Here is a 25836-nt window from a genome sequence, read left to right on the forward strand (position 1 = left end):
TCAGCCGTTCAATCTCGCTGTGCCCACACCATTTAGGACAGTATGCTTCCACCCCTAATGGGTGGGCTGGACCCAGATTAAGAAACCTGCCTTTCACAAACGCTGTTCTCGCTTTTAACGCGGTCCTGTTAACACAACACCATGAACGAAATACACTATTTGGCAAGCCGTGGTATTTTTGGCATATGCCAAAAATTGCTTATTTTTGGCATTTTCAAATTTTTATTTTTGGCAGTTTTGGCATCTGGCTCCTGAAATGCCAAAAATAACACGGCCTGCCTATAGGCGGGTTGCGCGATACCATGTTAGGTGTTGGCTGTGGGTGTGGGCTGACGTTAGCCTAAGATACGCAACCATGTCTTGTAGTTTTATGTCATCACAAACCTTTTCAAGCAGCAGATATCGGTATCTTGGGCTCATTGATCGGATATATTAATCGCGCGCACTACAGTTGTACATAATCCTAACGCTATTATATCTACGCTGTCTTGGCTTCTTTCGAGCTGTAGCATACACTAGTATTCCCTCTGTGCTTCCCTCTTTGCCTCAGCTATAGTTTCGAAAACTCTTTACCGAATTTCAATTGCTCGAACTTGAATACATGAACGGTGAGAAATCCCTTAATATGTTCCTAACCAAAATTATTCGGCAGTAGCGACTAGCACTTCCTTAAAATATCAGCGCTACTGCAACAGCATTCTTGAAGAGTCACCTTCGGAGCTTTTGCGATTGAAAGATGGCTCTGTATGTGTTCAAAGGAGCGCAAACGCCATTTTTCAACCGAATATACGACCGCCAACGTATACCATGGTACGCGTTGAATCATCGCCGCCATTTTGTTTTGTGGCGACGCGGTTTCCGTAGTATGTCAACAGATGCCGGATTTCATAATCTCTGCGACCTCCTATTAACGTTGAATAGCAAAAACTGAACATTTATATAGACCCCATCACAATATAATAACTCTGGTTTACCACACTAGAGTAAATGAGACGTGATAAGTGATAACCACACGAACTGCTTGTAGCCTATTTCGACTTGATGTGATGGACATGCTCGACTACAGTCGTTTTAGCTGTTGAATTACTGTTCCACAGGCATCCAACAGTATTCGAGTAGAGATACATGCAGTTTTTAACAAATAAATACTAGTTTCAGTCACCCCTCAATATTACCGCACCACGATCTGACATATTGACATCACCTACCGACAAATGCCACATTGATTTTCATCTCATTTCCTTTTTATAATATCTTCTGTTACTTCATTTTGTATGCACGCCCCTTATTTACATGCTCTATAGGACAACTCCAAGTGGTCCTATCCTTTCATTATATCGCTCGTTTGAACGGACAAAAATTTTAAAAATGACTGACTGACTAACTGACCTAATCATACAAGGAAACCGACAGGACTGGAAACCTTCCATGAAATATTACACCAATAAGATCCCTTTGGTCACAACTTTACGAAAGATTTTCCTGTCCACTGTGTCTCGCCAACCGTAAAACTTCTCGAGCCCAGCTACTATATTAATTCCGGGTTAGTTTTGCGATACTTTACCAGAACAGACCTGACGCGACAGCTTCACCCGCTGACGAAATGAACTCGGTGCACTCCGTGTGGATTCAAGTCGTAAACACTCGAAAATGGAAAAAAATGTAAGCTCGCAAATTGAAAGCTTGCAGAAAAGGCGATTTCCAACCAATATTTCGGTGTACATTACTGCAATCATCACGATCGCAAAACATTTTCACAATTTTACAAAACAGTTTTATCCGAAGGAAACTAAATCCAAGTTAAACAGAGCAGTCACAAACTCATACAAATATCATAAAATAAGATCCTCTACTAAAGTTACATATCTCTCTTTATATATAGATGTGCGCAATTACGATTATTTTTGTCGCAACGTGCCCTAATTTTTTAGTACTACTTGCTGGTTGCTGCGGCTTTTGAAAGGTATAGACCAGGGCCGGCCAACCCGTGGCCCGCGGGCCACATGTGGCCCGCGAGAAGGTTTTGAGTGGCCCGCGAGGTAATTTCCGAAATTTCTAATATCATCGAAAACGGATTGCACAGATTGTGAACTTGCAAGGCCAACCAAATATCTGATTAGTCAGGCCGCAACACTTGAGATGTGATGACTAAACTATCAGTTTCGACTCATTGACAGATCCATCAACCATTCATATATTGGTATATCTTCGTACACTACAATAAAGCAGAATAATTTGCGATAGATTTATCAAAGGTAAAAATTTTCTACAAGCTTAGCGCAATATGTTGTCACTCGATTTCTTGTTCTTAATATTGTTGCATTTTTGTGAAAATTGAAGAACACCCAATGACCAATGTATCAGATTGAGTCGAACTATATTAGCGATCATGAGACAAAGTGTCGTTCAACATATGCGACCTTGCGTTTGCGCTCGCAGTAAGACCGTCCACTAGACCTAGGCACGAAATGATTGACGCATGTTGGTCGCAGCTTTCGATATCGATATGTCCATGCGCTGAATAGCCCAGTCCTCGCAAACTTAGCTCAGGGATACACAGCAGGCCCGCAATATAGTCAAGTGACAATATTATTGACCTATGAACTTCAAAAAAATTTCGCGCTTCGCGCGGATAGTGGCCCGCGCAAAAGTTCGCCAATCGAATGTGGCCCTTTGGCTGAAAAGGTTGGCCAGCCCTGGTATAGACCGTTGCCGACCGTTACCGTAGCAATGTCATCTGCTGCGTTACGAATTAATATGATACTTGAGTCCTGGCCCCGGCGCACCAGACCGACAAGCTGGTAAGCTCCACCAGTGCCATTTTCAATATCAATTTAATATCAATTATTATAATAATACTAATATTTATAGTAATAAGGCATAAGTATAGCATACAAGCAAAGAAATCACAAAATCACATCAAAATGCGCAGATATCAAATTGGAATTTGCTAAAAAAGTGTGCTGGTGGTCTTTGGGCTACATGAGTTGTAAGCCCAATAAGAACTCATACAGCATATCAAAAAGATACCCGGCCACGTATACGATTCTACGTGATACGAATTATGATGTTATTGGGAACCGAGCGGTACATACCCCACGGTAGATCTTGGACTCACCATGGGACTAATTTATACTCCGATTAAAAAATAATACTACAACTTCCGAAATTTCGATACTTCATTTTCAATCTATCTCTACCTTTTGCCAACACTTCATACCTCAATAACCAACCTATTCATGTATTGCATCGCAGAGACAATTTGACTTGTCTGAAAGTTTAGAAGTATACCTCAATGTCGCCATTTTCCTTACGGGACGGGTTGCTCCCCAGATTGTGTGTGTATTTATCAGTTTTACTGTGAATACAGAATATAATAATGCTATACAATACTACTCTATTAACATCGAATTTTACATCACGATGTCTATAGTTAGTTATCATGATATTACATCCACCGAGAAAGATACGACGCCACACGCCACCATAAAGAAACAAGGTATATATATATATACTTTGCAGACTGCGTCATCGAATAAAACGATTGCTGTTATGGAGCAAAATAGGCGTTTTGTGTGACGTTTACACTTTTCTATATCCGCAACGCCGACAGCCCCTTCAAGATGTCTTTGTAGGATGATCATTTGAAAATGTCTAGGCCTATATATATTATAGCGCAGGGATGTCACACATACGGTCTGCGATGTCGATATCACAGACTCGTAACTAATGGTGACTAGACCGAAAACGCAATATTCTCATCAAACAAGTGTACTTATAATGTGGCATATCAACATTTTCGACATGCTTGCAGTCTTGAGGGATTATTTACGGGGAAGTATTTCTTAGAAGTAATCTAAACTTATAGTACCAATGTGCTGGGTAATACAAGCATTTTTCAGTAACTCGGTATAGATTCACGAGCCAGATTAAATCGTAATGCGGGCCGCATGTTCGACACCTTGCTTTACGACATGCGTCACGTAATAATATTTCAACAAATATAGTCCAACACCATTAATCAGGGGTCGGCAACCCCCGGTACGCGTGCCATATGTGGCATGCGAGATGATTTTTCATGGCACGCCAAATTGTTTGACGAACTAAACATATTATAACCATATAAGGTTTCAAAATGGAAAAGCTCGCAGACGACCCAAAATTATTTGGTAAATCAACGTAAATGATAGTATATTTGGGTCAGATTTTACTAATCTTGAATTTTTTTTCGCGCTTGGCGCGATTTACCGGGACCTGATTTCTTTATGATGTATATATGCAGCAACTTGAATATATGGCTGGCGTTATTGCAATGAATGTAATGAATGTAGTTTTGAAAGCAATACTCATATACGACAAACTAGTATCGTATGAAATCGTTTGGATCCTTTAGTCTAGGAATGTGGACTGTGCAGCCTGTGGGGGTGCGACTCTTTTATGAACCGGCAATTCGGCGCTGGCCATTTTCACGCTAGGAGACATACGTTACGTTTCCGGAAACATGCGACCAGGCGACTCCGTGCGCTGCCAAAATGATTGGTAGGAATGAAACCATGAAATAAAATAACCGCCGCATGTTGGTCAAAACGTTCAACGTCGATATGTACAGCGTACACCGTCCAGGCGCCGATATGACCGGGATCGAATAGTACAGCCCCGCAGCTTGAGCTGCACAAAGTGCACATGTCAAATAGCAGCCTCGGAGGAAAATAACGAGTGCCGTAAGAAATGCGAATTTGGAATCGTGTTCGTCTCACGAAAGGATTTATTCTTTTAGTTTCGTTTGATACGTGTTAAGCGACTCCAATATATCTGGAGCAACGGCAACCTTTATCGCTTTACCGCGATCTTTGGAGCTTTCAGACAAATCTAGTGTCAGACCAAGCTGCATGTGACATCAAACCGACCCGTATTATACACGGGAGGGTACATTTGTCATCATCAGGCCATATCATCGTAACATCCTTGATGGGCCTGTCACTTATTGACCATGGTACCGAACGCAGTTGACATGGAAACCACCATGGCAACCACAGAAGATCGATCATTACGCGACTAAAATTAAATGATACAGATATTGTGTACATTAGGCGATAGGTCTAGTGCGGTAGCGACCTCAATTTATATCCTTCGCGACCAACACTGTAAGAATCACTGGCGTAACCGATGCCAGCTGCAAATAAGCGTTTGGTGGGATTCCTTGCTTGAAACGCTAAATACGACCAAATGAAAAACGTTTGGCGCTCCAATTGGTAATATTTTGACATTTTGGCACGCTGCATATACGATAGGTTGCCGGCCCTTGCCATAAACAGTTCCAGACGCTCTCTACGACACCGCGTTATGGCCGTTGACAAATTGGACGATTCGTGCTGAAGGAACGATTATAATAACTAGGGCTGGGCAAAATCGAGTACCCGAGTGATTCGATTCTGAATCACGTGAAATGCTTCGAGTCGAGTCGAGTAATCGAGTATCACCCATTATGACGTCACAACATAATGTAATATGTCGAATTTCAAATATGAACCTTTTATGCGACCACAAAGACTATAATTCCTGTTTTCCATCACATTAAAGATACTTTGGTATTTTTTTGACCAAGCCGATTTCATTGCACTTGGTGACAATGTTGTTGGATAAATATGACTTCGGAAATGTGTTATTTCTAGTAACGTTCGTAGCTTTGTACTATATGTTTGGTATGCTACGATACGGCCAATCAAGGCTCCAAAGCTTCAACAGTGAAAATTAGTATCGAAACTATAGTTCTCGTTGATAAATTAGCTTTCAGTGGCGAGGAGCGTATAATTTCAGTACTCGAAAAAATCGTATTTTACTACTCGACTCGAATCATTAAAATTAATACTCGATTCAGATTCGAGTACTCGAATCATTGTGCGCAGCCCTAATAATAACCGATTTGTCGGGGATACATCTGATTGTAAACATGCAGGCATAGGCGTCCTTCTGATTGCATTGATGAAAATCTATACAGAGTTGATAGATCATTTGGATAGCAGTTATGTCAAGACCCCAACGATAGATGGTAACAATTGTGGTGGCGGAACGGGAGAAAATCAATGGAAATTATTCCTGGTCAGGTCTTGATCATTTGAGAGCCTCTTTAGTCGTTAGGTGTAAAGCATCGATTGAAAATAGGGTGCAAATAATATCACGCGTTCAGTGCCTACAAATTCGTTGTATCACTTCGGCTTAACTTTCAATAGCAACACATGTAGCCAGTTACATGGGTTTATGACTACCGAGTACCGATATTGGAATCTTTGAAGGGGTAAGTAAGGTAAATATTTTAGTCTTGACTATAATGGCCAGCAGAACTGGGTCGTAAAAGCGTCAGCCATATTATATAATATAGGCCTAAATACGATCCGTGACTAGGGCTGGGCACAATGATTGGAGTACTCGAATCTGAATCGAGTATTAATTTTAATGATTCGAGTCGAGTAGTAAAAGACGATTTTTCTCGAGTACTGAAATTATACGCTCCTCGCAACTGAAAGTTAATTTACTAACGATAATTATAGTATTGATACTATTTTCCACTGTGGAAGTCTTCAAACCTTGATTGGCCGTATCGCAGCATACCAGACATAGTACAAAGCAACGGACGTTACTGGAAATAAGACATTTCCGAAGTCATGATCACCCCACAACATTGTCAAGAAGTGCAATCAAATCGGTATGGTCAAAAAATACCAAAGTATCTTTACTGTGACGTATACCAGGCATTATGTACCTTGAGGTAGTATAAAAGGTACCTATTTGAACTTCGACATAGTATATTCTGTTGTGACGTCATAACGAGCGATACTCGATTACTCGACTCGACTCGAAGCGTTGTACGTGATTCAGAATCGAATCACTCGGGTACTCGATTTTGCCCAGCCCTATCCGTGACCTGAATGTAAGCGTTATAGTTATATATAGTCATAGTTATCGTGTATCCGGTGATTTGCGCTCCCCAGTTGTTGGTCGTAAATCCAAAAATACAGCTTCAATTGCATCAAGTAAAAGCATGAATGTGATTTTAAACATAGAAATTGTAAGCTATATCCTGACATAAAGGTTCGCACAGGAATCCATATAACCTGACTGGCAAGCGGTCATCACTATTTACAGCGGTTTACTCATAGAATTTTTGATCTTTTATTTTCAGAGAATTATGAATAGTTATCGCTTGTGCTACCATATGCTAGCCTTTTCATAAAACACCATCCTCACCCAAAATCCTGACTTACGTAATCACTGATTTGTAAGCAGCGACGTAACTATGGCAACACATCAAGTTATTGAAATAAGGTAATTTGTTTCAAGACCGACGTATACCTGGCATCTAAAAGCTAATATACTCGCTCAGTCTGGCAAAATTGAACAGACAAATAATTATAACCGTAATTGGAACTATAGCTGAGAATGAAATATTTGTAAGGTCTCATCAGACTGTGCATTTAGAGGGGTACACAGGCGACCGGGCGCACGACGCAACTAAACAATTTCATTTCGATCGTCCTGCGCGACCTCTGCATGAAGAGAAATGCAGTATTGATCTCGCGAACCGCTACAAATGAAGTACATCAAATCAATATATAGGCTACAATGCATAATCGTAATGAATGGTACATTGCAAGTGCATAAACAATAAACACGCACCAATCGCCTTACAGGAACATATGTCACTAACTGCTAGCATCTCTTTATCTATCAACCTTACTTCACTGACCGACCATCACACCATATTCTACACAACATCAACTAACCTGTGAATGCTCTTGTCATCAAAGTCGATTTTCGCGTTAATTACTCTGATTGCTGATCATTCCTAATCAATGCACCAAGTCAGTAACAACAAGAGAATAATTGTCACGATGAAGTCAGTCAAGACAAAATGATGTGTGAAAAATGCTGGAGTCTTTTATGGACAAAATGTGAGTTAACCTGCCCTGTGCGCAAAATTTCTCCCAGAAATCCAGCTGATTCTAAAAAAACCTAGATCTGGTGGAAAAACCCAAACGTGGTAATTCTGATCAGTCATTATCATATTCATTGCGGCAGATCATATCCTCAAATTAAATAGCATTTCTAGCTTTCTCGCATTGCAGATTCTGTACAATTGTATTCATCATATAGCTACAGTGACTAAGTTTCAATGAATTTATTACCCTTCACCTATACTTATAAACTATTCGAATTGCGTCACATGTGGTTATATAACTCTTACGGGTGTTTAGTCACGTACCCAAAGTCTGCATTCCACTCGTGGATTTTGCTAGTAAGCCAAAGAAAATTCTCAAGTCCCCTAGATGGCGTGCTTGTACAAATCCAGACAGCTTCGTCATCGACACAAAACCAGACCTCAGTCACGTACGCAACACGTGACAGATTTGCTGGAATAGCATTGAACGGCAGAAGAGCGTCTGGCATAAACTCGGCCTTAGAGGTCATGAAGTGTTATCGACGGAAAGGGAATAGCATATTGCGAGCGTAGCACCGTATTGCCGCAAGTGTGTCAATGGCTGATCATGAGATTTGCTGCGAATACATAATACATATCCCTTTATCGAGAATTAGCTAGTGAGTTGCGGTAAGTACTGCACCAAAACATGCACCGGTGTATTTATTTCAAAACAGTGGAAGATAATAAAACTAATAACACATCAATAAAATACATATAACTGCCGAAGCTGATTGAAGAGGAATTGCAACTGTCTGACTCAATGTCCAATATCAATATGCAATATTAAATATTCGTCAGATTATATTTTCATCTGCTCAAGACATACACACAATGTACAATGCGATATACAAGACTCACAATGCCATGTAATGAACAGGTAGGAGGATGCTGAACGCCCATTTGCGGTCTTTTAGACTGCCATCCACCTCGGCCTCTGATCACATAATGTGGGTTAAAATTTAACAGGGAATTGGCCCGATGTTTTCGGTTCAGTTATAATGGCAATAACAATCGTAGGTGACAAAGAGCATTATTCACTATTGGTGTTTACGTCTTCGTCACGGTGAAGAGCGAAGCATAATTTCTCCTCTCCCTCTGATCACAAAATTTCATTATTTCCAGTCGCCAAACATTTAAGTTTGTAGACAGATGATCCGATATGTTTTTATCATTCTGACATTAGCAAGTTTTTATCATGTCTTGTGCAATCCAGTGTTGGACGAAAAATTGGTTTTTGCGAATGCATACGGCAGTCGTTCTGCTTTTAAAGACCACAGCTCCATCCGCGATTAATATGTACCCAACATGGACCAATTCATCAAACACATAAGTAGCGAATTGATTGTCTATGTGGGAAGTACATGAGAAGCAACGGGGACGGAGTGCGGTAAATTCACTGGGTGCACCATAAATTCTGTTGTTTTGTGACATGTTCCGTAAGTTTCTGGTCGCAGAAGTCGGCCAATGGGGCATGGAGAAAAACCTATCCAGGTAGTTGTATCTATTATCATCACAAATCGTTCGCACTGCGCAGATTAGGATTAGAATTACTGAATTCGCGACAACATAAGCATAAGAATAACAGATGTCTGTGCACCAAACGTGGCTCGTTTTGCACTATACAAGTATAAAGTTCTCCTGTAGGAATCCAGAAATTGAATTATAATTAAAATTGGATTAGAGCATAGTAACGTTTCATAAATTAGATTATTTTCGGTACATCGATCTAATTCGTATAATTAGACATGTTGAATTATGTTTATTTCATTGATCTATCTTGAAAACTTCAGCAGGCTGTTGTCGTTTGACGCGTGAATAGCCCCATATTGCACAAAGTGATTGTTATGAGTTTAATGGAGAAAATTTAACATTGTCTGTGAACGGAGGGATGAAACAAGCAGTCTGGTACAGATATATTGGTTCCATAATTCTTTGAAGTATGCCGACATGACCAGTATTTAAAATACGTAATGCATCTGGTATCAGTCCACGCACCACGGCATTGACTTCATAATGCGCGATGTGAGGACTGAAACAGTCCACAATTATACGAACAGATTCAGCCCATAGCCGGTTGAATACTGCGCTCGATAAGATACACATCCTGAACAGCAGACGAAAGGAAATTCGGAATAGACATCACGTGTTAGTGACTTTCTCTTAAGCCTGAGAATTCAATGTTTGCTTGTAATCAGTGATCGTGCGCGAGGAAGCCATTCAAGCACGCGACTGAGTATTTCGATGAACCTGTCTGACTTTTGTGCAAGGATATATGTCTCACGCCCCCTTTTCGCTTCAAATAGCAACACCCGAAATATATTACCCCTAAATACTTTTTCTTCTTCAAAATACTCGAATACGCTTCGCTTACTTGCAATACTTACTCAAGTGGATTTGTTTCAGACTACTTCCTCTCTACTGACCTGTTTTAAAGTCAAAACTACATACTTTTTAGACTTTGAATTTTGAAAAGTAGAAAGGGATTCAGAATAAGTTTGCATCGCTTTTGTGTGTGAAAACTTCATAAGAACCGCCTGAAATAGTCACCACGGTAACTGCTAAATCTATATTCGAAGATTGCAAGTATTTGTAGCGTGATTACTGATTATGCATCTGCGTTTGTCGCGAATATGCATCTTGCAATCTCGAAAGTATAACCCCCTCCCAACCGCCCAAAGTATGCGACCCCCCGTTCAAGTCTTATTTTGAAAACTATTAGAGTATTGTTTATCGGGTTGCATTTAATACAAAAATCAATTTAAAACGAACATGTTTAAAACAAGGCCCTAACTTAAAACATGTTTTTTTTTCAATTCAATTCAATATTCATTCAATTGTGACGTCATAGTAGATTGACATTGATAATTGAAAATATAGGGTGAATATAGCTCCTCTGAAGAAATATCTGCACTATTAATGTTGAACCGACTATTTTGAGGGTTCCAACCATTCGATATCGATATACGTCGGCTATATCGGATGGTATTTGTCCGTAGGCTCATGCAACATGTTCTTTGGAAAGCATTTACACAATTTCGTTTTTTTTAAAATGACCTTTGTTTAAAACAGTGTTTAAGACAAGTTTAAACAAATTGTTTTAAAACACCGTTTGTTTTAAATGCAACCCTAATTGTCCAGACCTTTCGTTTTCATCCATTTGAAGTAATTTTGTCTTGGAAAGATAGCTACTTCTACTTGTAATTGAGTAGAAATTTACGGCGTTACTTCTAATTTACTTGAGTAGCAACGTTTAATACTTTAACCACCTCTGCCTTTACGTGTAACCCTCAATAAGTTCCATTGTGGTCACAGTTTCACAAATTTCAACTACTTTACCTCGGAATCAAAAGCGCACAACTATAACACACGCGCGTCTTCGAAGAACAACAACTATACCACGTGATCAGGACGGAACAAAAGAAATCGCATCGTTCTATCATGTATGCCAGACCTGTAGTGTGGAACAGTATCTCGCCGGCTATCCAACAGTCGTCGAGCATGTCCACATTCAAGTCGAAATGCAAGCAATTTCTACTGAATCAATACTATAGACAGCCCTTACGATAACCGGACCACAATCTGACATATCGACCTCGCCTACAGACGCATGCGGCATTCGTTTTTGTCACTTCCTCTCCTGTTATATTTTCTTAGATCCAATATGCATGCCTCTTATTCACATGTATTAGGCCAAGGTGGGTGTCTGATTAAAAGACTTCTCCACGTCGTTTCGGTGCCCTCCTATATTTTCATTATATCGCAATCATATGGTGGTTTGAAGTGATAAACTTGAGGTGTATTGATTTGATAAAAATTTTAATACCAAAATGATGATGATCGACAAATTGGTACGCCTCTTTCATGTTCCTTTCTATATAAATGTTGGTAATGATGAGCTACACTTGTTAAATAAACAAAATTCCTTACAAACTACAAGGCTTTAATTGCCTCGCACAATGTTTATGATGACGCTTGAGATTAGAGACTTGACCTTGTAAGCGTTTACCCGCAGGAACAGTGATGTCACATTAAAACAAATTTCGGAACCGGAGTTAGATCGGAATGAGCAGAAATGACTGCCGTTCAAGGAATTTATGGTTTCGGATATGTTAATTAATCCTATACGATGTGATGTCGCTATAACAAAACGTTAACCGAAATCAGAATGACTTGCATGTACGTTCGAAACATGAACAATAACTCATGCTGATATATAGTAGGTGTTACTTATTGGAGTGGTTTTAGTACGAATGTGTTTTTTATATCACACTACTTTTTATCATTGTGGAAATGATGAACCGTACAGAAACAATAACCGAATGCCTGTGAGTGTGTGTGTGCCGAGAACTGTGACATCATATACGCTTTTAGCATGCCCGTTGCCCAGAAGTTCCTGCAGCGCAATACGCAGTACAATCGTGTAAACGTACGCATCAATATCAAAATTTCCCATAATGAAGAAGCTCAACAATCTATTGCGACAACCTAGCAAGCACTGGTACTTGAACAGCCTGAACAGATTCAAGAAGGCATAATATATATTATGCAGTGTCAGCTATAAATGTTACCTCAATGGCATGTAATGGTTTGAATAATCACAGTATGGTTACATGAATTAAATTCCTACGAACATTACGATAATTGCATATTTTGATGAATCTATACAAAGTGGTCAGCACTCTGCATATACTTGCTAATATAAACAACCATGTCTTATTTCAATGCAGGAGGAAGTTGACTCATCGCAGCTCGGCTAAATCATAACGAACACTACGCTATACTCTGTACAACATCTACTTTTAATTTCATGTCATATCGCTGACTGTAACAGCTTGCTACTAGCAGCGATGAACGCTCGCTCAGCTATGCGCTACATCTGATATTACGCTTAGTCATTGTCACACGAAGCCTTCGAATTATACGTTTAGCCTTCACGCAAAACCTTATTGCATGAATTTTACTATGCGCGCGCCATAATGGCCATACATCGCTTCAGAAGGAATTGAAAGCAGTTAGATATATCAAGTATTCTAAGGTATAATTTTATCATGATCTCCCGGATCTATGTTGATACGAGTATGCGACCAATAAACACAAACAGCCCCATTTCGCTCACCAATATCAACATCTTGTATCCCTTTCTCGTGGTATCGATACTGAGAGCGACCAAGATATTTCACCAAGATATATTTGTTTAACGACCTTGACTTCTCGAGAGTCGAGATGACACACGACATGATAGCGCGAATGATATCCCGTCAATTGATATGCGGATGGACGAGGACATTACCGATCAAACCTATACACATGTCGATCCGCGATATTGAAATCTACTAAACATAATGACTTGGCAGTAACTTCACGGAAATGTCGCTTCGGTAAGTAACCTTGTGCTACAGAGCTAGATCGGCTAGATGTTTCGGATTGTGTGGTCTGGTAGAGGTCATTGGCGTAGCCAGGAGGGGCCAATGGGGCCATGACCCCAAAGCCTTTCAAAAATTATTGTCAATTGACATAAGGTTGAGTATTTTTGAGCAGAGGTATTCAACTTTAATTTTTTCTTTGCGCTACGCCCGGTATATAGTGCCGCTAGCTTTTTAATTGTTGTGTACCCGACTCCAGATAAATAAAATGAAAAATGAAATACTAGGCCTAAATAAAAATACGCATGATGCACAGAATTGAATCTAACTGTATTCGTATGTGTTGCATGCGGTTTCGGGTCTATTAGGCACCATCTTTTCGGCGCAAAAGACACACCAAGGCAGATAAGGTCTTGGCCGACACGAAGCACCATCCCAGAAAGATTGCCGGCGATAGAACTGAGCCGAATATCGCGCCTGACGGTCCTGTCTTTGGAATCTGAGTCCCGCGAAACAAATGCGAGTAGCAGGGTGAAATAGTGCGTCACTTGAATAAATGGACATTGGGAAACTACAGCATAAAGTACTCCGAATCATAGCTAGGGCTCCAAAGGGGCCTGGCTGCCCATCCAATAAGTCGCTGCTGAAGAGATTTGGCGTCCTAAACATAGAAGATATGCGGAAACTAGAAATCGCCAAGTTTATGTATCAGTTTCACTGCGGTCGTTGCCCCGAATATTTCAATGACTTCTTTACCTCTGAATCAAAAGCGCACAAGTACAACACACGCGCGTCCACGTCGTCCAAATATCATATGATCGACCGAAAAGATCATCGCTCCATCAAATATGCCGGACCTGATGTGTGGAACAGTATCCCGCCGGCCATCCGACAGTCGACGAGCATGTCCACCAGGGATATCTAGAAGTTCTAGATATCCCTGATGTCCACATTCAAGTCGAAATACAAGCAATTACTACTAAATAAATACAGTCCATCCTCAAGATTACCGGACCACGACTGACCTATCGATCTCGCTTCCCATGACATGCCGCCTTATTTCTTGTCGCATTCTTTTTCTATACTATCTTCTTTACTTTCATTCAGTGTGCATGCCTCCTCTTTACATCGCCTAGGCCAAGGTGGTGTCAGATTCCATAGACTACTCCTTGTCGCTTCGACATCTCCCTGTCTTTTCATTGTATCGCATTTTTTGTGGTGTATTGAACTGATAAAATTGCTAATAAACCAATGATGATGATGATGGGAATCGTGCGCGTCTGAAAGAAGTTACTCTTTTAGTTTGTTGTGGTAGGTGCCAGCGATCTTTCGCCGGAGGTTAGGAAATAACAGCGTGCTTCAACTAAGTAATGAAGCAGGGTCGATACAGCCGTAAACCAAAAACGCCCCAATTGGGAGGGGGGAGATCGAAATTATTTCATAAATAGAAACCTGAGAAGTCTGGTTGATCATCCTATGGGGGACCAAGACCAAGGCAAGTAACAACATTATTGACCAAATTCATCGATTTACTCTGAAAGTTTTTCACCCTTCTTGCGGAAGTACAGACACACAGATTCTCATTCTCATACCATTATATACTGTGACTTAAACATATGTATAAATACCCCCGAATGTCTAGTTGAGTTAATCACCAAATAAGGGCCAAAATCCACCTTTTTTTACTACATTCTTCTATTTCTTTTAGGTAGGGATTTTGCCCCTCAATTCCCCCACCCTATTTTTCTTACTACGCCCTTGGTCGAAGTTACAGGGTGGTTAGACAGTAATGCTACGATAATCCCCATTCACAAAGGGCGCATAATTTTGCAACTTGAAAGAAAATTGCCTTTCACAACTCGACCCTTATAATTAATGTCTGATTCGGATATATGAGTACTCGAATCGATGGGCAGAGCACGGATTAGTCAGTGGGCAGTGGTGTCCAATGTCGTTTCCCTGTCACCGATCCCTTGCAGAATATTTTCAAGCACAAGGTTATTGTAATTGAACGCACATCGAACAGCAAGGGGCGTCATTCGCATACGAAATTGTTCCGGGGTTCGGATCAGGGTCTCTCGAAGTTTCTTGCTCTGCATTAAAAATGTCCTTGCGACCTCACAGTAATCGCTGACATGTGGATTACAGGTGATCAGCTATTTGGCAAGCGTGACAGTGATCCCGTTTAAGCTCATCAGATCCACGTGGGGCACTGTGTTTCTCCTGACTGCAGATGCAAGCTAAAGCTTTCTGGAAACCAGACATCTGACCAACCATACAGCGACAATAAACCGTACGCGTAAGCTACGTAATACGTGGAATAAATATTTGCTGACGGCAGTATCCGCAACAGAGATTGCTCGGCGAATTACTGTTTAATGAGTTTAAAGTTTAAACCCCAAATAATTCGGCAAAATGTATAGAAATTCAATGAATATGTAGTCTTCCCTTGATTTATACCCTCTTCTGGTGAGGTATTTAAGATGTTACTAAGTAGCCCACTTCAAAAACAATGTGACGTCTGGGAGGTTCGGTTTCACAACTGACGTTGCAGTGGAGTTCGCGTTCTTACGAACTGGAACATTTTGGGTATTCATACCATCCCGCGGCAGTGATGACATTAACCCGTTCCGTAATTATTTTGCCGAATTGAGCTATGGTTTAGATTGGGACTTGCTGCAGTCCATATAGGCTCACTGCGATCTACATCACTGTAGTATTGCGCCGATAAGCGGATCTTGGCCTATGAATTGTATCATTACAAGCGTTGGCGACGAAGTCAAGTCTGCTGTATAAAAACACCAATACTTGCTTCGCTTCCGGCAACTGCAGTTCGTGGTGGCACGCAGTGGTGGGTTGGGGGTAGGCGGTCGCCTAGGCCCCCTTGGTTGATTTACGCGCTTTCAAGGGGTCCCCCTTCCCGATTCACACGCGTTTTAATACTATCTCTCAGGTTTACGATTTTTTTTCAACTATTACCTTTTTCTGAATAACCGCGGAAATCCTTGTATCCATAAAGAATATGGCACGGTACCGTAAAGAGGGGTTAGTCATCAATTCTCTTTTTTCAGTTATAATTTTGCGAATAACCGTGAAATTCATGCACCCATGTAGAATATGGTACCGTTAACAGTGGTCGATCATTAAATTTCTGTACCAGTTACAAGAACCTATTACCTTGATGTTATGATCTCTATCCATTTTGCGATTAGTCGAAGGGCATATACATTATATAATTGAGCAGCTTTTTAATTCTCAAACTTGCACCCGTAAAAGCGGACTAAAAGTTCCAATATCTTGTTGACGGTATATGAACGATGATTTCTAAGCATGTGTGCCAATTTTGAGAACCTCTGCTGTAGAACACCAGTACCCGCTATAGCTTGAGTATTTCATCCAGCAATTCCATTGCTTAATTATAATATCAACTGCGAACGGAAGTGTCCAACTACCCGTATAGTGGAGGTCCTGTCTTCCTTCTGTGATTGGCCTAGAAGAGATACGTACCATCAAACCCCGCGCATTATGACATCATTATGACTAAGACAGCGTTATATACGCGTGCCATCCCCAATCGCTGATATTTAGTTAGCCTTTCCTAACTTTCATTCCGAATACACTGATGCCTTATACCGTAATAGCGTGCGACGCATTCGGGTAAGATGCGATTGAACGTACCAAAACACATAGAAGGCACGATACTTGTATTTTACCGGCGTGGTAAGTTACTAAAGATGTTTCACAATGTCAGGCGTAAAAAACATAATATATGTAATACGGATAACACAAAACCGGCATAATACGACTGTCGACAAGGACGGCTCATAAAAACACTGCGGGTCTAAAATAATTGCGGAAAACCAAAATAATAGGTCAACAATTTGCACCAACAGCTGCAACAAGCAACCGCACACCAATATTTCCGGAGAAGAAAATCGAACTTGTTCAAACTCTGATCAACTTGAACAATTCAATTACGTTCAATTACAGCATGGAGGATGTAGAGGACTACATCTTCTATAGCCAAAGTGTGCATTGAATGTGCTATACCCACACACGATCGCGCGCAGCATACTCAATATTAAGACTGTAAGGCTGGTGAGTGTACGCCACGAAAAATAGGAATGCTCGGAAGTCTTGAATATGAAACTATCTACAGCGCTGGTGCGTGTCTTGACCTTTCATATCGATTAAATCATACGCAGGGCGAATGGCAAAGCCGTGAAATCGAACTTCACGATATTTTTGGAAACCAGAGTATCGATTTTTGCTACTGTACCGCACGTCAGAATTCGCGAGCGTCATCGCCTAACAATACTCGCACGCAGAATTCGATATGAAAGGATGTAACTGGATTTAAGCAACAGTCTATAAATCTTAATACTTGCGATGTTGCAGAGACGTAAACTACAGCCTATGATAAATGTCGCGACTCGCGAAAACACCCGATGCGACATGCAATGTTTAAACACTAAACGGAGATTACAATGCTGAACGCGTTTAGCGTCGCTATAGATTTTACAGAATAATAAGAAATCAACGAAAAAGTGGTTCGCGTAACTATAATTACAGATTTGCAATACTCAAAATACTTGAAAAAGGGAAACAAATACAGGCGACGCGTTACAGAATCGGGAAAAGTTACAGAAAGAAGAAAACAAACACGCAATAACGACCCGCGGCGCTAGCTTTGCACCGCGACCAGAGTCTAAGAAGGAAAGTCGCGTTTGCAAAGAATCTGAACTGAACAGTAAAACATCGGTAGTGTTATAAGGAAGTTTTATGGCCCTAATCAGGGAGCGCCAAACTTGAATGATGACAAGTTGAGGCTCTCTGAATAGTGCCATAAAACGACATTATGACACTACTTACGTTTCCGCCCGGGCAAGCAGGGTTTGGCAGTAGGTAAGTTGTTGGCACCGTCAATGTTTCTCTCTATCAATGGTACATAGTTCCGGTGCTTTTCGGCTGTTACAGCAGGGTTGAAGGGATGGGCTTTGTCCTCAATTCGGGGCGGTTTCGCCGTTTTAAACTTCGGTTCACGCCGTCCGATCTTCGGTATGGTTCTGATTTGATATCTGTTACGAAAACGGAGTTTGCCATCAATTGCAGAGGATGCGTTGTAACATACATGCATCGTCATCGTCGTTAAATCACGTTCCGTACATGCCGCGAGTAATGTGTGATTCATGGCATTAGTGTGCGTATCTTGCAAAGCCGTGACAACGCCACGCGTACAATCATGTAACGTTCAGAATAAGTTCAAACAATCCGAATAGCGGATATGGTTTAAGTAGTCTGTGTTGTTACCCGATTAGAAGTAACTCCCAAATTTTCTACTCAATTACACGTAGAAGTAGTGGTTTGCAAGACGTTTCAAAATGGTTGTTAGTGATTTCGACACTTGATGGATTTGTCATTAAAATATATTAAATAATTATTATTATTTTCTTTATTCACAGTTAAACTGGTTCAAATACACACATCATCCGGGAAGCAACGTGTCCCCTAAGGAAAATCGCGAGATTGAAGTAAATTTTTAATATGTCAGTAATACAGTCAAATCGTCATTCCTACGCGGTGCACGAAGAGGTCAGATTACCGAAGAATTGGCAAGGGAGCAGAGGTAGAGATGATTGAAAATGAAGAATCGAAATTGCAGAAATTATGCTGTTATTTAAGCGCACAAGTGTAATTTTAGGCCAGTGGTGCATTCAAGGCCTCCCAAAGAATATGCACAGCGGTTATTAAAGTGATCTGGATCATGTCGAATCGAACGTTTCCCGGAATCTTTTGGATATGTCTCATGAGTTTTTTGCTTACAACCACTGTAGCGCCAATGACTAACGGTGCAATGTTTATCTTACACCCGTATCACCGATGAAAGCTTATCACACTATTTACACTTTTAAAAATCCGATTCTTTCAAATTATGATTAACGACGACCAGACACGTGCGAAAACGCTGATTACACCCATTCAGCAATCAATTGACGCAACAATGCTCACAGTGGATGTTGTCTTCGATCAGCCCGTCTTTGCTCTCCACGGCCCGCCTGTCGCGCAATTGCTTGGCTCGCAATTCCTTGATAACGCTTTCCTCTTCTTGCTGCAGCTGAGCCTTCGCGTTGTTGTTCCCATTCTCGTTGCGTTTAGCAGCCTTTTTCTGCTTGAGCTTGATAGATTTCTTTGCCTGGCGGAAATTCAAGGTTCGCAATCAACATTTGTTGTCCATTCGTTACGACAATTTAACCCACATAGGCAATGAAAACACCAAGTACTTCGTCACTGAACACCTCTGCTGATTTATCGGTAACACTAGGGTTACAATATTTTGGAAATGTAAAAAGAGGACACTTTTTCAGAAATTTGAGACTTGCAAAACCGGAGAAGAATTCTCAAAAATCAGTGAATTTTTTCCACTTTGTGATCGGTTGACTGAAAAAAAAAATAAAAAAATAAAGGTCAACTTTTCGCCCAGTCAGAGCGTCACTGCTGTACTAATTTATGGCATATCACTCGCATTTTGCTCTAAATATGACCTAAATGAGGACAAAATCTCAATAAAGAGGACAAAAGGGCGTCCTCCGAGGACACTTTTGAAAAAGTCAAAAAAGAGGACAAACCCTCTTAAAAGAGGACGTATGGTAACACGGCAAGAAGAGAGCTTACCTCCAGCTTTCTCCAGTCGGCGATGTCCTTTTCGGCTTTTTGGTAGGACTTCAAAAATCGGTCTACCATCGGAAAGAAGGTTTCGGGCGGCATGGTTTTGGGCGACTCGCCGAAGTACTCTACGACAGCCTTGTAGGCTTCTTCGGCAGTGACGGAGTCGGCGTATACCTGGTCGAAAATAGCAAAGGTAAGCATGGATTTGGATCAGATGCTATATTGCGATTGGAGCGAAGCAGAATTTGGATTTAGACAGGTAAATTTTGAAGGTTCATCAATTCTTATGCAACATCTGAATAACCGTAAGTCATTGCCGGAGTCGGACTTGATTTGGTCATGACGGGTGCTTAAACAAGACTTGTATTTACATTTCGATCCTAATCTCGAGTCAGGAACAATATTAGGATTTGACACTCTCTTAACTTAGTAGAGAAATTGCTGCCGGCTGAAAACATCGTGAACTCAGCGCGGTGGAGCGAAAGGTTCACGGCCGTGCTGGTGATTTATTTTCCCAAAATCGGGCCTGTTTACGCCGTCACCGTCGCGCAACGCACCCATTAATCATCAAACATACCGTTTTAGATAACTGATGGAACGTATGCGCAGTGCGCACGCGTCACTAGTTAATTCCATGAACTGTAGTTTTGCAATCTCGAAGCGGAAGGAACAGTTATATAAACCGAAGATTTAATTGAGTGATACTTAGTCACCAACTCTCCTGTTGTGTTGTAGACAGGCCCTAACAGCGTCGGCAAAATCAGCCTTTACATAATCCAAAATATCTCTACCGGATGTTACGATATTCTGAGGCCTAGGGATGTAGGAATGGGCATGGAGCATGCAACACATAAACAGCGTATCCAAACGATATTGACAAGTCCACGACCGCGCGAAAACCAATAATACGTGATGGTAAAACAAAGGCAAACATAACACAGACTGACGACACAAACAAGGGTCGATCGACAGGGCGGTGACAAAGGATGAGAGTCGAAATGCACTTTGATGCCGCGAATAATATTTGATGAGCGACCACAGGAAGACTCGGGAACAGGTGTTGTGATTCCGGTAAATAAAATTGAGAATACGCTATTACAAGGTAATAAACAGTACCTAAAATGATACGGACGTACAATGTAAACGAAAATCGTGTATTTCGGCGATATCCAGCATAGTGCAGGGGGTAAATCATATAAAATAAATTGGGTTTCACACGTATTCCGATGTGTGAAATTGAGTTAAATATGTCTATTCTTGTGGAGATATTGCCCGGAGATAAAGAATGTTCCGGTTTCGCGCACCACCCCATGAAGGTGAAATAATGTGTTACATGAAAAATTATAATCTGCGGAGAAAAACACACACGCTTCACAACCACAAAATATAACGAGCCCCTACCTTTTGCACTTTCGATTCGGCTTTTTCCAAAAAGTCCTTCAGCAGAGGATGGTGGTGAGTCTCGTGCTCGCGGGACGTCAAATTCATTCCTTTCCGAATGCTGGCGACATCGCTCACAATATTATCCAGCGACACTGTAAACAGACGCAACGTTATAAGCGCCTGGAAGTTGTGCCAAGTCGAAATAGGCCTTCTTGTGAATATGAAACAAAATTTTGTCACTGGAATGAAGGTATCAATCAGAAGTGGTGAAAGTAGCTTTGGTTTGCATGCTTTTAGCAGTTTATGGGGGGGGGGGTCTATACTTGTTAAATTGCAGGGTGCATCTTCACGAACCACTTGATAGCATTAAACCGCACCGCAATTAGACGCAATTTTCGAAACAAAATTCAGTTACGATGATAGAGGGGATATTTCGCCAGATTGTTATGACAATTTCACTCACGAAGGCGACGTAAACAAACCCCAAAACAATTATCTACCTAACAAAATATTGAGTCCATTCAGTAAGTATTTTTTCCCAAAGAACTGTACGGTTGAATTGGAAGTGCTCTAAATACGTAAACACTTTAGTAGGTAGTGAAATTAGTCAAAACATACTTGAGCACTCTGGTCCAGACACTGTCAAGACCGAGTTGCTTAGAAAACGGCTTGAGGCTCCCCACCATTTAAAGTTATACGAGCAAATAATCTTTCAGCTAGCACCATGAATCGCTGACCCAAATATCGATTCCTTAGTCGCTGAAAATCGTTGATGATCATGGTCTTTTTGCTGTATTTGTATTTCTTTCATAAAATATCACTTCGTTCGTGGTAACTATGCCTGTCGCCCATGTTTGAGAGCACCAGTTTTGGGATGACTCGAGTCACCTTTTGGTATGACTTGACTTGACTCGAGTCACTTTGCTAAAATGACTTGACTTGACCCGGCGTATCTGAAATGTGGATTGACTCGTGACTCGGAGCAAAATTCACGAGTAAATTTCAAGTCATCAAGTAATTGGTGACGATCAAAATCACTGTATCTTGCATATGTTCAGATTGTTCGCGAAATGCTGGTGTAACCCGTGAGAACGACCAATCATTTAATGATCCTGCGTTTTACTTAGCCTCCATCGTTTTCTCACAAATAAATTGACCGCAAACGAAGTGATCGAAGCTTACAGTTTACGTTGTCGTAAACTAGTATAGTAAAGTAATTTCTGTTCTCTGTTTGTACCTTAACCAAACCTCTTGTTTTATTGAAACTGAATTTGAATATAGTTTATACAGTCCTCAACCATTGGCGCAGGCTCGAATTGTATAATATCGATTTGTAAATGCGTAATGTATTGCATCTTATCAATTCGTATCTATTCTCTATCTTGGCTGGTAACTATAAACTGAGATTTAGCAGTTCAACGTATATGACAGCGATATAGCGCCTTCTTGCGCGTATATTTAACTCTATATTCGTTCATCGATTCAAAATCAATGACCACTCAATCTGTATTTCGGACAGCTAGCAAAATGTAATGACGTAATCATGCCTCATACTTCGAAAACACAACTTGACTTGAATTGTGACTTGACTCGTGACTTGACTTGACTCGACTTGACTTGAGTCATCTCCAAAAATCGAGTGACTTGACTTGACTCGAGTCACCTTTGAATATCGATTGACTTGACTTGACTCGAGTTAAAATGTGCAATGACTCAAAATGCCTCGTGACTCGAAGGTAGTGACTTGATCCCATCACTGGAGAGCACAGTGCTGTACTGACGTAAAGTATTAAAACGTGCGTGCTAAAGTGAGTGGCTCATTTTGTCTCTATATTGCAGCATTCCGACCTGCAGACTCTACGAAATTTGAAAAGTGACCTACAACCCGTTCTGAGGTGGCGACCCCTGGTTTACACGCATACATTGTACGAAATTCGGCTGCATTCATCGAGATTTACCCTGAAATCCAGGCGGTGTCTAATGTGCCATGTTGCAAAAACAACGATGCTTTCGCACGCGGCTCCCTCGCCACCGTGCGTTCAAAAGCTTCAAATCAACAAAAATCCACGCCTTATGAAATATTAAAACTCAGCGAGTACGCACTTGTAATTGACCGACTGATATTCGTGAAGATAACGGATCGGTATTTGACACGTTCGCAACGCTGCGACGCAAACAACGTTCGAATACGGATTACATTCGACATGAATATACCTTTGGTAGCCCGATCTACGTAGCGCAGTTCCTGGTAAAAGTCCTGTACTTCGGGATAATAACTCTGGATCACGCTAACGATATAATGCAAGAGGGACTGCTTTCTGTCGGTGGATTTGGTGTCGAGGAGCTGATAAAAGGAAAATTATAGTTAAAGCCAGTGATAAAGTAGGCATATAGCGTCACCACGTCATTAGCACGCTACAAAATACGACAGGCAATAACAAATCCTCAAATATAGCCACCAGAGGTGATTAAAGTAGTTAGCCTTGGTATTCGGATAGAAGCAGGAGTAACCCCATGAATTTACACTCAATTACAAGTAGAAGCAGCGATTTCTAAGACTGGTCAAATACATCTAACGGAAGTAGAAAATGAAAAATTGAGTAGTACTCACACAAGTAATTTTAAGAAGTAGATTTAATGGAGAAGTCGCATACTTTCAGCGATTAATCATATGTGGCTTATTTTGGAATTGTAACGTGTAACTATAAATCGGTGCACTTACCGTGATACCGGGACTATTTCACCTAGTAGTTGAAGAGCTTCTTGGAGGTACAGAACTTTAATATACAATCGAATAGTATAGGATATTAATATTGAAATGAACCCGAATATTTTCGGCTGACATTCGTCAGGGGTAATCGTCAGCAACTAGTAGAAAATTGGAAAGAACATTGTCTATCAACAATCGTGTCACAAAATATGACGTCACCAGCATGAAATTTCGAATAATCGGGGTGGAGAGAGCGCTTAACCTCCATGTTTTATTTTTAGATGGTACACGAACTCTTTTTGTTGACACAGACTGGCTCGGCGTATTTTGATGAAAGTCGACTCCAAGGCACCCCAAATGAAAGTGTGAACGGCCTCTCCCGACAACCCGAAATCTGTCGTCCCAATAGTTCTGTTTGCGCGAAAAATTATTCAAACAACAGATTTTGTTGCCAAATTACCGAAAAGGAGGACATTTGACTGAGTGAAGGTAAGACATTTCTTCAAAAAGGAGGACGAATCCTCCAAACGGAAGACGTATTGATAACCCTACATTACCTACCGAATCCAGACTCTGCAACTTGAACCCGTACACGGCGCCACGCTTTGAGCTGTTCATGTAGTTTCCCAGCGCCAGGATCACCTCGAGCACTTTCTTCAGCTTTTGCGATGACTTGATCGACATGGAGGCGGCGATGATCGCGGCTATCTGCGGGGTCAAAGAGCGTACGGTGTCGCCGAAGTTGCCGATGAAGATCATGATAGACAGCCGCTGCTGGAGACGCTCCACTCGGCCGAACTGGACGGAAAGTTTCAAGTTAAGTCGCGGACAACTCGCCGAAACCAAACTGGATTTGGATTCACAAAAAACAGATTTCATTGAGTTTTGGATTCGCTCGACACTCTTGATTCTGCAGTGGAAAATCGAATGTCAAAGGTAGTCAAGGCCAGTGGCAAAGTAGTTCTATTTCTTCAGAGTAGTCGTGTATGTTTTGTGTTGTTGCACTACTCCCTGAAGTGACGATATAGTTTGACGAGATACCTTTCCCATTTGAGGATTTGTTGGGTGTTTGAATCGATTTGCATCATTTGTGAGTGAAATCGATATTTAATCCTGTATTATGGTTACAGAATATTAATTCGAAACTACACCTATTCGTGACGCTGTTAAAGAGTTTGATCAAGTAGTTGATTTCAAACCATTCATTTGATACTTCATCTTGACACACTGTGGTATGTCTTGGAAATCACCTTATTTACTTGTAATTATCGCCATTGCATTTATTACAGCTGAGTAGCACTACTGACTACTCTTATCATCTTTGCACGCCACATATTCAACACACACTCAAAGACAGCATTCATGACCTTAGGTTAATTACAATATCTGTGGCGACAAAATAACACCTTTGACAAGCAAAAGTTGATGGGATAGGATGTGACAGCATAGTGAGCATTCAAGGTTGAAGGGCCAATATGTTATACCTTCTTTCATCCATTTTGTAATCCCACGCCTTTCAAGGCGGCTTTGGCTCAAAATTTCGGATTTTTGGTGTTGTGAAGCCGTTTTTGATGGTTCTAATTTTAGACTACTGCCACTTCTACATAACAGTTTAAAGTTTTTTTTAGGCAAAACTATGCCGAAAATGGTCCCCTTTTACTGACTTGGAAATCACTACTTCCTACTTGATCTTGAGTAGAATTCCCACATGTTACTTCTACGTTTACTTGAGTACC

General features: G+C 40.9%; 1 protein-coding gene across 2 annotated transcripts in view; it reads right to left on the bottom strand.

The window, feature by feature from the left end:
• Positions 1-17028: 17028 nt before the first annotated feature.
• The window catches only part of LOC145455763 (formin-like protein 3), a 41108-nt gene continuing 32300 nt past the window's right edge, over positions 17029-25836 (bottom strand). For both annotated transcript variants that reach the window (XM_080333756.1, XM_080333757.1), the window contains 6 exons: positions 24662-24898; positions 23605-23734; positions 21409-21542; positions 20014-20181; positions 19351-19534; positions 17029-18419 (listed from right to left, as the gene is read on the bottom strand). In XM_080333756.1, the coding sequence (XP_080189882.1) occupies positions 18313-18419; positions 19351-19534; positions 20014-20181; positions 21409-21542; positions 23605-23734; positions 24662-24898 (960 nt within the window). In that variant the 3' untranslated portion in view covers positions 17029-18312. The remainder of the gene's footprint in view (positions 18420-19350; positions 19535-20013; positions 20182-21408; positions 21543-23604; positions 23735-24661; positions 24899-25836) is intronic.

This window comes from Botryllus schlosseri, chromosome 14, assembly GCF_051294905.1.
Source record: "Botryllus schlosseri isolate E-star chromosome 14, Bs_hap1, whole genome shotgun sequence".
NCBI classification, from domain to species: Eukaryota; Metazoa; Chordata; class Ascidiacea; order Stolidobranchia; family Styelidae; genus Botryllus; species Botryllus schlosseri.